The sequence below is a fragment of the Callospermophilus lateralis genome, chromosome 6, assembly GCF_048772815.1.
Source record: "Callospermophilus lateralis isolate mCalLat2 chromosome 6, mCalLat2.hap1, whole genome shotgun sequence".
Taxonomy (NCBI): domain Eukaryota; kingdom Metazoa; phylum Chordata; class Mammalia; order Rodentia; family Sciuridae; genus Callospermophilus; species Callospermophilus lateralis.
This window is the reverse complement of record NC_135310.1, coordinates 57842390-57855405: the sequence shown is the minus strand read 5'-3', so window position 1 is coordinate 57855405 and position 13016 is coordinate 57842390. Positions and strand designations below refer to the sequence as shown.

General features: G+C 41.1%; 1 protein-coding gene across 4 annotated transcripts in view; it reads right to left on the bottom strand.

The window, feature by feature from the left end:
• Positions 1 to 5179: 5179 nt before the first annotated feature.
• The window catches only part of Pdss2 (decaprenyl diphosphate synthase subunit 2), a 256744-nt gene continuing 248907 nt past the window's right edge, over positions 5180 to 13016 (bottom strand). For all 4 annotated transcript variants that reach the window (XM_076858376.1, XM_076858375.1, XM_076858378.1 and 1 more), the window contains one exon: positions 5180 to 6010. In XM_076858376.1, coding sequence (XP_076714491.1) covers positions 5852 to 6010 — 159 coding nt within the window. In that variant the 3' untranslated portion in view covers positions 5180 to 5851. The remainder of the gene's footprint in view (positions 6011 to 13016) is intronic.

Here is a 13016-nt window from a genome sequence, read left to right as displayed (position 1 = left end):
GATTTTTTAGGGCTACTGATTTTACTTCAAATACTTAACTAAAAAATGGTAGAATATAGGTTAAAGCAAATAGCTAGTTGAACGGAGATGGCAAATAGATTTCAACTTGTGTGCTGACTCTGATATATTAATAGCTGGTGTGTTGGGCCATGTCTGTAAGCACAGCACCTTGGGTGCTGCAGTAGGAGGATCACAAGTTTGAAGCCAGCCTAGGCAACTTAGGGAGATCCTGTTTCAAAATAGGAATATAGCTCAGTAGTAGAATGACCATGGGTTCAATCCCCAATATAGGGTTAGGGGAGGAGGGAGTGGCTGCCTAAGGTGCTTATTGAGAAGGTTTCTGAGGTTCTATAAGAAAAAACGTCTGGGGTCAGGGATGTAGTTCAGTGGAAAAGCACTTGCCTATCACACACATAGGGTTTGATGACTAGTCACACACACACACACACAGAGTCTGAATGATGAGCAGATGTTGACTTGGCTGGGAGGAGCCTAGAAGGTAAAAAAGACTTCAGTGGAATGAGATATGGGCATGAGACAGAGGTTTAGCCCGAAGCCCCTTAATATAAACCCTAACTTTATTTTGAATTATATGTGACATTAAAATGAATGTAGAACTTGCCCCATGCAGTGGCACACACCTGAAATACCAGCTACTTTAGAGGCTGAGGCAGGAGGATCACAAGTTTAAGGCCAACCTTGGACAATTTAGCAAGACCCTGTCTCAAAATAATAAATAAAAAGGGCTGGAACCATAGCTCAGTGGTAAAGTGTCCCCAGGCTCAATCCCCAGTACCAAAACAAAACAAGACAAAGAAAGATGGCCCAATGCTGTGGTGCTTACCTATAATCAGGAGGCTGAGGCAGGAGGATTGTGAGTTCAAAGCCAGCCTCAGCAAGTTAGGCCCTAAGCAACTTAGCAAGAACCTGTCTGTAAATAACACACACACAAAAAAAAGGATACAGCACCAAAAAAAAAAATTGATTGAACCTCAATGTGAAGGAAGAAGTCATCATAATGAAGTGCGACTGGCTGGGAACTTATATTGAAACAAGAGGAAAATGCAAAGAGGCATGAATTCATCTTAAGCATTATCTTACAGAACTGGGAGTCACTAAGGCTGTATCAACTGAGAAGATTAATAATTCAAGTTGAAGAATTTTAAGGTGATTTGTTCCATAATTTTAACCTGTGCCATGGAGAACCTGTAGAGGCACTATTTTTCCAAGTCAAAAACTTTCTTAATAGTGGGTCTGGAGGCTGACTTATAAAGTTAGCCCATTTTAATATACTTATTTACACCAGAAGAAACAACCAGGAATAGAAATTCAGATGCCTCGTTTAACATTTAAACCACTCATTAATAATAGTTGTGAAGGCTGCAGCACCATGGGAAAATGTTTATAATGTGTTACATGAACATAGCAGGACCCAAAGGTGAAATTATACTGTAATTACAACATGGAAAAGAAAAAAAAAAAGATACACACGGCAAAAAAAGGCTGGAAGAAATACAAATGAAAGGGTAATACTGAAATGAAATTGATAATACTGATTATTTTAGGGTGGTGGTTATGAATGACTTTTTCCCCCCAAGATTTCTGTAAGTTGATTATTTACTTAGATGTGTTTGAAGAGAAAAAAAATTAAGTGAAATTCAAGCTACTCTAATGGCTAAGACAGTGGCGATCCAACACGCTTATTAGTTCACAGGGTGCACAAGGATGCACACCTGTCAATCCTAGATGTGAGCAGAGCCACTAGATAAAAGCTAGATGCTATTTTTCCATGAAGATAGGCATCTCCAAAAAAGAAGAGTAGAATCCTGAGAAACAGTCTCTTTCTATCATGAGAAAGCAATTTGTATTAAAGATGAACTTTGACCCCTGGGGAGAGGCCTACAGCCTAGCACTTCAGAGCTGGAGGACAGGGCGTTAGCTAAAGGGAGGATGGATAGCAGTGCTGGCCTTCCCATGGGGACACTTCTTCTAAGGTCACCTCGAGATGTTTATAATCTCCTTAATGGGAAGACAGAACCCAGTCCAAAAAGAAAAGAAAAGAAAACAAAACCAAAAACAGTTTATTTGAGAAGAGATCAGCAGTAAAGATAGGAAATGAGAAAGAAGTAAATGAGTATCCTGTTGGGAGTGCTTTTTTTGGTGTGTGTATGTGGTCCTGGGGCTCAAACCCAGGGCTTTACACACACGTGCTAAGCCAACACTCCACCACTGAGCCATACAGCCAGCCCTAACTCAGAGAATTTTAAAAAAAGATTCAGGGGCTGGGGATGTAGTTCAGAGGTAGAGAGCTTTCCTAGTATGCATAAGGCCCTGGTCCGATATCTAGCACTGAAGAAATAAATCAGATTTAGTGGGATAGGAAACTGCTTTGTAATTTCTGGGGGAAACGTAATTGATATTTTTAGAAAAGAATGGCTATAGGAGTAAGAAAAAGAAGGCTATTCAGAGAAAAGAGGGGGAATCTGAACCAAAGTGGATCCATGAGCCCCCAGGGGCCAGCTACAATATGAAATGCTGCAGACAGGGACAGGTCTGAGGGGACACCATCAGTGATCTTGAAGAAGCCATCTCAGGAGAGCTGTGCAGAGGCACCTGATGTCTTTGTTCAAGCATTCTCTGAGTACACAAAGCCCAAGCAATGGGCGAGATGGTGGAGACCTAGGAGTGAATGGCCAGTTGTAAAGTTAAGGAGTTTGTAAACTGTAAGGTTTGTTGGTAAAATTAGGAGGGAGAAAGTGCATGTGGAAGAATATATAGGGAAAAGTGAGGGATTTTAGGCACAGGGAAACCTGGGCACATTCATAGAGAAGAAACCTAAGATTCAAGAACAGGGACAGGAAGGAGACAGGAGGAAACAGGCCTGAGGTCTTTGGAAAGGAGAAAAGTCTTATTATTTCTGTCTGGTGGGTGTGGGAGGACACGGGGTTTAGCCCAGAAACACTTATTCACTGAGCCACATCCCCATCCCTTTTTATTTTGAGATAGTCTTACTAAGTTGCTTAGGACCTTGTTAAGTTGCTGCTGAGGCTGACTTTGAACTTGTGATCCTTCTATCTCATTCCCCCCACTCCCCACACACACCCCTCTCCCACTAGGGTTACAGGTGTTGGCCACCAGACCTGGCAGAATACACCATTTATTATGCTAATAAAGAAAAAGCTGATAGGGAGGAGAGTGCAGTTAGGTTCATGGCCTGAAGTAAGGTTTGGAGGCACCAACTCTAAAGTTTGGAGGTAACAGGTGGGAGGAAGCAGGACAAAGGCTAATGAACTCTTCCCTCTAGTAAGAAACTCGGGATGGGGAAGGGATTAAGCTGGGGTAAAGGAGGCATTGAAGAGCCATTGACTCTCTCTATTCATTATCTCCACTAAGCCATACCTAGGCAGTAGGTTGAGAGGTGTGATTAAGCATTGTCTTGGTGCCCAAAATTTCTCCTTAGAGGTGCTGAAATTATAAATACTTGGTGTGAGCTAATAAATAAATATCCTTGAAGAATGAGCATGGACTAAGGCTATCGACATTTCATACTCTAGAGTAGATTTGTCAACATGTAAGAGCAGGGCGTCAAGAGCAGGGCGCAGTGGTGTATGCCTGCAATCCCATGACTAGGGAGGCTGAGGAGGGAGGATCAGAAGTTTGAGGCTGGCCTGGACAATTTAGTTAGACCCTGCCTCAAAATAAAATTTAAAAGGCTGGGGATGTAACTCAGTGGTAGAGTGCTTGCCTAGCATGTGGGTTTGTCCTACAACAAACAAATACTTGCCAAGATGCTGAGGAAGTGAAAACTGCTGAGTGTGACCTGAGGAGAAAGGCACCCCTGGGGGCAAAGGCAGAGCTCTGGTCCCTTAAGAGTAAGGTGGGCCTCTGCTCTCAGGCATCCAGGAGCTTAGAAGTCCAGATGGCAAAGTAAATGGAATGGAACAGGAGGTAGGAAAGGTCCCCAAGAGAGCAGAAAGGTGAGTGTTGAAACACAAGAGTCTAGGGGCCATGGCATGTACAGGGAAGTTTTCTGCATTTCCTCAGAGCTTCTCTTTGCTAGTTGCTTTTCCTCCTCTATGAATCTCTTACAGCATGTTTGCTATCGAGACAATCTTAAATGGTAAACTTTTAGAAAATAAAACAAACCTGGAAGGGACTTCATAATTATCTCATAAAATCCAATTTTACAGAAGAGGCAGTTGAGGCTGAGAGGGAAGTGACTTGTTCAAGGTATACAGCATAACGGATCTAAGCCAAAATCGGAGAAGCCCCAGGGTCCTGCCTTGTGCACTGCAGTACCTGTCCATCTGCTTCCTGGAACCTACAGCTCCCTGAGGTTCCTGTGCATCTAGCAGGAAGGCACTTCTCCTCCCTGGCACAGTTAATGATTAAAACCCAGTCTCATCTAAAGCATGGTAGCTGTAGTTACTAATTAAGCCAACTCAGTGAGAAAAGACAGTTCAAACAGGAGAGTGGAGCATGCTACTCACAATCTATAGGCCTGCAGATTGCAGCAGTAGAAACCACACAATTACAATATTTTAAGTCCACTTAAAATATTTCATAAAACAATATCTTAACCTCTGTAGCCTTACATTTTCTGTTCATTGCATGCCACATGCTGGGCAAGGATCAAACTTTTGGGTGTTGAGGGGGAGGAATTTAACTAAAATAACTTTCCTTAGTGTTTGAGTGAAGTAGGTAATCAAATCTGTTTGCTGTGCTCGCTGTCTCCAGATAGAGCTGTAATTACACCACATGAGGAAGAAAGGTAGCTGAGTCTCAGTCCAGATCATTTATGTAAATTCAGCCTTCTTGTCAACGGTGTTCTCACATTGCATGCGTGCAAACCACAAAAATCATCTCCTGTGAACCACACAGAGACAGCGTCCGATTGCAGGCTCCCGAGATTGCTTATGTTCTTTCTATAATTGGATGTCTGTGGTTCAACACCAAAATTTGACATTCTGAGGGTAAAAGAACACGCCTACCAATGAACTCCCTAATATAACAATTACATTTCCCAAATTTGTAAAAATTGAAGGTATTGTCTAAACCAAAGTATTACAAATGCATACATTTTACTTGGTGAAAAACTCATTTTTCATTTAAAAAAAAAGTTTGGTTCTTTGAGATGTGTTTGAAAATAATTTGATGTTCAAGAAAGAAAAACAGACAATTTCTAATATACCAAGATAACATTTAATCTCCTACTTTAAATATTTGGCAACTTTTTCAGCAATTTCCCTCCTACCCCCAAATCTTATAAAAACCATGATGCACGAAATATTCATATTGTATCTATAAATAGAGACATAATTGCAATATGACAAAGAAAGCATATTTTTTTCTTAATTCACGGAACTCTTCTCCGTTTTGACAGATGGGTCACTGGTTTCTGATTTGACAGTCCTTCCTGGCTGGGATCCAGAGTGTTTCTCTTGACACCTGCAGCTTCCAGCTCGCTCTGTCCTCTCTAGAAGAAAAACCACAGGCCACCGCCCTGGCGCCATCCGTGGCTCGGTCCAATCAATAAGGACTTATTTCCTGTCCATTTGCTGAGGTCACAGGAGCGAATCTCATTAATTATTTCTGCTGCTGCAGCCTCAAGTGTGCTTCTGGCGTGACAAGTGAAAACTGCTTGACCTTTTTTTTTTTCCTTCTAATTTTGTTTGTAGCAGTTCCAAAATGAAGGCGGTATGCATTTTAGCAATGTGATAGAAGGAAGGGGGAAAATGTGTATATTTTAAAGTCATAAACACGTTTAGATATTTCCTCACAAAAGCTCTTCCAATCCCCTCCTTCCCTAGGTTTTTCAGCTAAGGAACAATAGGGTCTTTTTAATTTGGTGTCATGAAAATCTGGTCACAGCAAACACAATGTTTTCTAAAGCCGATCTGGCCTCCGAGGGAGGGAAGCTCTCCAGGGCCGCCAGGGCCTTGTTTCCATGGTAACGACACAGGTCAATAGCTGAAGTCACACCTTTGCCAGCTTTGATTGTTTCTCGCAACTGTTAAGAAACAAATGCACAATAAAAGTCAGTTTTTTAGGGTTCGGGATAAGGATCACAATTAATTTGGCGCGCGGGGGGGGGGGGTGTTGGAAAAACAAAGACGGGGAGAAACAGTGTGGCTTCAGTATTTCTGCTCCGTTATTTTGAGGAAAGAGGACATCATTCCCCAGTGATCCTGAGGCACTAACACTCCCCGAGGCTGCTCCTGTCCGCGCCGCAGAGCAGCACAATAGGCTCCAATCAGCCTAATTACACCTCCTCCTCTCCCGCCCCTGGATACGCTGAAATGTGCCAGGCTGGGAGCGCAGTCACCAAGGCCGAGGGCATTTACATCCCTGGGATTTTGAATTCGACGACTGCTATTCTTATGTGAGGAAGGCTTCACTAACATCATGGTTCATAACTTTCTTTTTGACACCATATGTGAACACAATAGACCATATGAAAATTCAAGAAAGACACATGTTATTAGACTGAATGTGACAACTTCAACGAGTTGGGAACAGCGGCACTCGCCTGTAATCGTAGCAACCCAAGCTGAGATGAGAGGACCAAAAGTTTCAGGCCAGCCTCAGTAACTTAGACCCTGTCTCAAAAAATAAAAAGGGCTGGGGGTGTAGCTCAGTGGTAGAGTGCCTGGGTCCATCCCCAGTCTCCAAAACAAAACAAAAAAGCTGAAAATTTTTATTTGGGAAGAATTAACCAACACAACCTTTGTAAATGATTAACTCTTGCTGACAGGTGAAGTTCACTCCAATCCCTCTCTCTGATCACAAAAAAGACCAATGAAATGGTTACACTTTAGAGGTGGAGAAAATTCAACTATTTGGTCTGTCTACTTTCCTCCGCCCTATTTCCATCTTCATTGACAATACCTCCAATGTCTACCTCATTCCCCAGGTAAGGAATGGGGTCCTTCTGGGTCCCCAGATCAAGGGCAATTCTGGGGTTTCTCACTATGACTGAACTCTCTGGCCTTCACAGACTGGGTGAGGCCAGGAGATAAGTTCTAGTCTAGCAGTGGATGATGTGCATCACTTCTGGGCTGTAGTGTTGAACTGTCTAGGAGAGTCCCTTTAGGGCTCTCCTTCTGGCACTTGGAGTTGTTTCTTAGCTTGAATCCTGAGTGATTAAACCATGGGCCTCTCTGCCTGAAATGGACATGTAGTGTGGACAAGAGACCCAGCTTTGCTGTCTTAAGCCACCGAGACTATGAGATCATCTGAAGGCATTTTCACTGATACAGTCAATAAGTCCTAGTAGGTCCCCTTCTCCCTTGGAGCTCTCAGATTTATGCTCTACGCTTCCTTCCTATTGCCACTTCATTAGTTCAGGCTCTCATCATTCCTTGACTGGGCTATTTTTTTGCAGTCACCTCCTAGAGAGTCTTCCTACCACCAGTTCTGCACCCCTGAACCCCATCCGACACGGCACACTGCCAAGAGATTTATAAAATACAAATATGACCTTGCTTAAAACCCTCCACTGCCTTAAAAGTCCAAGCTTTTTCAGGAGGCAGTAACATCTCTTCCCCAATCTAGTTCTAGCCTAGCTTCAATATCCCCCCTGTACCCTTTCATCATGTATTTAGGGCATCTAGTTGCAGTTCTCACCTATCACCTCCCCTGGGACTGCCCTCCCCCACCCCCCAGCTCCCCAAATTCTACCTGGGTGGAATATACTCAGCTACCATGGTGACCCTGAGGGGCTAGGTGTTGCTCTTCTTCTTGGCTTCCAGAGTACCCTGGACACATCTGGAGTGCAGCCTTATTATACAGTATCGTATTTCAATTTTCTATTCATTTATCTACTCTTTATAAGGTTTTATGTTACTTACTGCATAATGCATTAAACATGAACAAAAAAGAAATATGCTGGTTTATTCCTCTAATTATACAGTCAAGAGAACAGAGGTCTAGAGAAACTCAGTGACTTAAGATCATAGATGGAGAGTGGCAAAGCTGATGCCTCATCCAAAGGCACTTAATACTAAACCCCAGGTTCCTAGCACTCCACAGATATTTCAACTGCATATGAATTCTGGGACTATTCCAGCTTGGGTTTCTCTGGTCTCTTGCCAATCACTGAATGCATGGAGGTACTAAAATCGTGTTGGGTAGCAGAGGCAGCAAGATTCAAATTCACATTCCAGCTTTACAATCTGATGGAAGCCACTTCACTGCTCTCAGTTCTAAATGAGGATAATATCAGTTTTTTTTGTAGGATTGCTGGGAGTAGGGTACATGAGAGCACAGAGTGCTTGAGAGTGTCTAAATCACTGCAGATGCTCAGGAGACTTAGTTCTCCCTCTAAACCCTTAGCTATGGCCAAGAAAGCCATTGAATCCACTCAGATCAAGATTATTTTGACTTGATACCCAATAGCCTCAAAGGTAGCTGGACTTGGATCAGAGCAGTCCTGGACATAGATAGATAAGAGAGACAGATAGATAGGACACTCCCCTATTTTCATTTTCTTTAATCTCCCCAAATCTATTTTTATTCATAGTATTTTTTTTTTAAATTTTTAAATTCTAATTTGTTATATATGACAGCAGAAAGCATGACAATTCATACTACACATCTGTAGAGCACAATTTTTCCCCATCTCTGGTTGTATACAAAGTATATTCACAACCATTCATTGTATACAAAGTATATTCACAACCTTTCCTGTCTTCATACATGTACTTAGGGTATTTTTTTTTACATAGTATTTATTTGTTTTTAAATTTTTTATTCTAATTTGATATATATGACAGCTGAATGCATGCCAAATCTAAATTGGAAAACCCAACATTCTCTTCTATTCTACACTTCTAGGTTGGTAACTGTAAACATGAAGACATCTGCATTACTAGATTAGATGCTCAAATTACAAGTACTAATTGAGCACCTACTATTTCTAAAGTACTAGTAGAATGATCCTTCTCTAGTTTATGGATCCAGAACCAATGAAGGGCAAACTATGAAAAGCAGCAAACCAAGGTTGTACTAAGCTGTTGAGAAGAATGAGGGATTGACTTTAGTTGAGAGACTCTTAGAAAGACTTGCAGAGTGTGGTTTCAGGCATGAATGTTAATAAACAGATATGGGAAGAAAACAGCCTGAGCAAGGGCACAGAGGAGACCAAAGAGTGCAGAGTGTCCAGAAAATGAAAACAGATTAGTGAGGCACAGCTTTCAGGGCTAAGTATCAGGGGACCTAGAAAAGTTCTGAAAACCAGACTAAGATATTTGTACTTTTGTTTTCTTCTAATTTTTAGTATAAAGTATTTTTTTTAAAACAGAAAAGATGTAAGATTATAGCCCTGGGTTAAATTTGGTCCCCTGTTTCAGCATATAAAGTTTGGCCGGAACATAACGATGTCTATTAAATGTACTGTCTAAGACTACTTTTGTGCTATGGGGCAGAGCTGTAGAGTTGAGCTACTGCTGCAGACTGTATGGCCTACAAATCCAAAGACATTTACATTTTGGCCTTTACAGAAAAGGTCTGCTGACTCCTGAACTAACACAATGAAAAACCATGTATCTTCCACCTAGACTCAACCATGGTTACATTGTTATTATTTGCCATACTGCCGGACTGAACCCAGGGCCTTGCCCTGCTAGAAAAATGCTCTACCACTGAGCTACATTCCCAGCCCTTTTTTATGTTAGATGAAATCTTGCTAAGTTGCCCAGGCTGGACTTGAACTTACAAATTTCCTGACTTAGCCTCTCAAGTAGCCAGAATTCCAGGTGTGCATTACCATGCCACTAACAGTTGTTAAGATTTGTCATTGCTGTTCTATCTGCATGTATGTATGTGCCTCTGGACCATTTGAAAATAAGGTGCAGGAAGTGGTATGCTGGTAAGTTAGTTCTCAGGAGTATAGTGGTGGGGGAAGCCCTAGTTGTATATTTGCAGATTTCCATTCTCTGATTTCAATCTGCCAGGGTCTAGGGATCACAAAATTCTTGGATCTTTAACAATAGTACCTCCTCAAAAATCTGATTCTATGATGAAGGCTGATTGGCTCTGAGTTGTTAGGACTTGGTTTGGGCATATCACTGGGTGTAGGATGCTTCATCCTTTTTTTGACTTGTATCTCCCAAGATAACAGTCTCCTATACAATCACAATACTATTATTACAACTAAGAAAGTTAACTGGGAAAGTTAGAGAACTGCTGGGCATGGTGGCACATACCTGTAATCCCAGCAATGGGGGAGGCTGAGGTAGGAGGATCTCAAGTTTGAGGACAGCCTCAGTAACTTAGCAATACACTAAACAATCTGGTAGGACCCTGTCTCAAATTTTTTTTTTAAAAAAAGGGCTGGAGATGGGGGTGGCTGGGAATCTAGCTCAGTGGTAAAATGCCCCTGGATTCAGTCCCCAATACCCACCCCCCCAAAAAAAAGAGAATTCTCTATTATTTAATATAGTCCCTATGCATATATCCTCAATTGGTTTCCAAAAAATTTTTAACCATTTTTTCAAGCCATGATTAATCCCAGTTTGCACATTTGTTTGCAAAAACACTTTAATCTCTCTTATTCTGCTATGACACTGTCATTTTTTTGAGAGAGAGAGAGAGAGAGAGAGAGAGAGAGAGAGAGAGAGAATTTTTTTAATATTTATTTTTTTTTTAGTTATCGGCGGACACAACATTTTTTGTTTGTATGTGGTGCTGAGGATCGAACCCGGGCAGCATGCATGCCAGGCGAGCGCACTACCGCTTGAGCCACATCCCCAGCCTGACACTGTCATTTTCAAAGAACCAGGCTGTGTTGCAGAATGATTTACATTTTGATTATTTCATTTAGTTTGTTCCTCTATGAACTTAATTCAACCTGGCTCCATTGAATATATCTGTATATGCTAGGGGTGTGTGTGTGTGTGTGTGTGTGTGTGTATGTGTGTGTGTATTTATTTATTATTATTGTTTTTTGGTACAGGAGATTGAATTTAGGGGTGCTTACCAGTGAGCTATATCACTAGTTCTTTTTTTTTTTTTTTTTTTTTTGATAGTGGGGATAAACCCAGCGGAGCTTAACCCCTGAGCCACACCCCCAGCCCTTTTTGTATTTTGTTTAGAGATAGGGTCTCTGTGAGTTGCCTAGGGCCTTGCTAAATTGCTGATGTTCTCCTGGCTGCTGTTTTGCACTGGCTTTGAACTCTCAATCTTTCTGCCTCAGCCTCCAGAACCACTGGGATTATACGTGTGAATCACCATGCCTAGCTCCTTTTTCTTTTTTAAAAATTTGAAACAGTGTCTTACTAGTTAGATGAAGGTCTTGCTACATTGCTGAGGGCTGGGCTCGAATTTGCAATCCTCCTGCTTCAGTGTCCTGAGTTGCTAGGATTATAGAGAACAGCACTGTGCCCAACTTAATTGAATATCTGATGGTATTTAATCTTATGATGAGAGGCTGGGGGTGTAGCTCAGTGGTAAAGTGCCTGCCTAGCATGCTCAAAGCCCTGGGTTTTATCCTCAGCACCTCCTCAAAAATCTGATTCTATAATGAAGGATAATTCAGATTAGTGCAAAACAGCAGCCAGGAGAACATCAGTTACTCAAGTCCTAAAAAACATTCTCTTAAATAATGACTATTTTACTTTAGTCCATACTCAAATCCACAAAAGCAGACTCACAGGGCTTTGTATACCAAGGGCCTGATAGCTTCCATGAGTAAAGTGCTCACTCCACACTCACTTGTAATCTAATCCTTCAGGGAAAGGTGCTATTCCTCACTGATATTTGTAAACATTCCACCCACTAAATGTAAACTATTGGCTCAAAGGAAATCCTTTAGATAAAGCAAATAAACAAATTCATTTTACTGCTAACTAGAATAAGTAATAGGTCTATCTTGAATATATTGAAGATAATGATCTTGTCCTTTGCAAATGTAATGAAAAAAATTAAGCTAGAGTTCGTAAACTTGGCTGACCATGAGACTCACTGGGGGAACTTTAAAATACAGATGCCTAGGCCCCCACCCCTAGAGATGGAGTCAACAAAACCTGAAAAATGCTTCTCAGGTCATTTCAATATATATATTGAAATGTGTGTGTGTGTGTGTGTGTGTGTGTGTGTACATATACATAATTGAAAAAATTTTTTTTAGTTATTGATGGACCTTTATTTTAATTATTTATGTGTGGTACTGAGAATCAAACCCAGCACTTCACATATGCTAGGCAAGTGCTCTACCACTGAATTACAACCCCAGCCCTCTGTATATATTTTTTCTAGAGATGGATATTACTATCTGGTCTTGAACTTCTGGGCTCAAGCAATCCTCCTGCCTCAGCCTCCAACTAGCTGGGACTACAGGAATATGCTAATGCACCTGGCTACTGTGTTTTAAAACAGTTGTGGTGGGTTTATATGGTCTAAACACACTTTCAACTGGTTGTCTTTGCAATGATCAAATTCAATTCAATAAGCATTTATTGGACACCTCTGTGACTTGGGTTTACTGGAGGGCCTGGAGACACAAGGGAAAATAGTACCACCTGTTAAAAGGGACAGAAAGAAGCCTATAGAATCAGAGAGGGTTAAGTGGAACATTAAGGAATGAAGCCATGACCTTGATTCTAATAGCTGCGGGGTGGGGGTGGGGGACCACAATTAAAACAAAACAATATCTTTCCACTTTTGGGTTTACCTACATTTTAGCTGTTAAAAGCCCAAACTGATAGAGCTTTCCATGTGGGGATGTGGCTAAATGTGCTGGTATATTCACTTGGGCTCTTATGACTTGAAAAACACTTTAGCCATAGGACATATAACATAAAAATATATATATAAATGTGAAAGTCTGTTTTTATTTCTTTGAGATAGTATTTGGGGCACTAATAAAATTAAATCTCTAATTAAATCAATAGAAAGATGTATAAGTGCAGTATTATTTAAAATAAATTAAGTCCAAATCCCCCATTAGAGGATCCAATTAAAGATATTAACAAAAAGAAAAAAGGATGCAAGGTACTTAAAGTTAAGTGTGTTTTTAT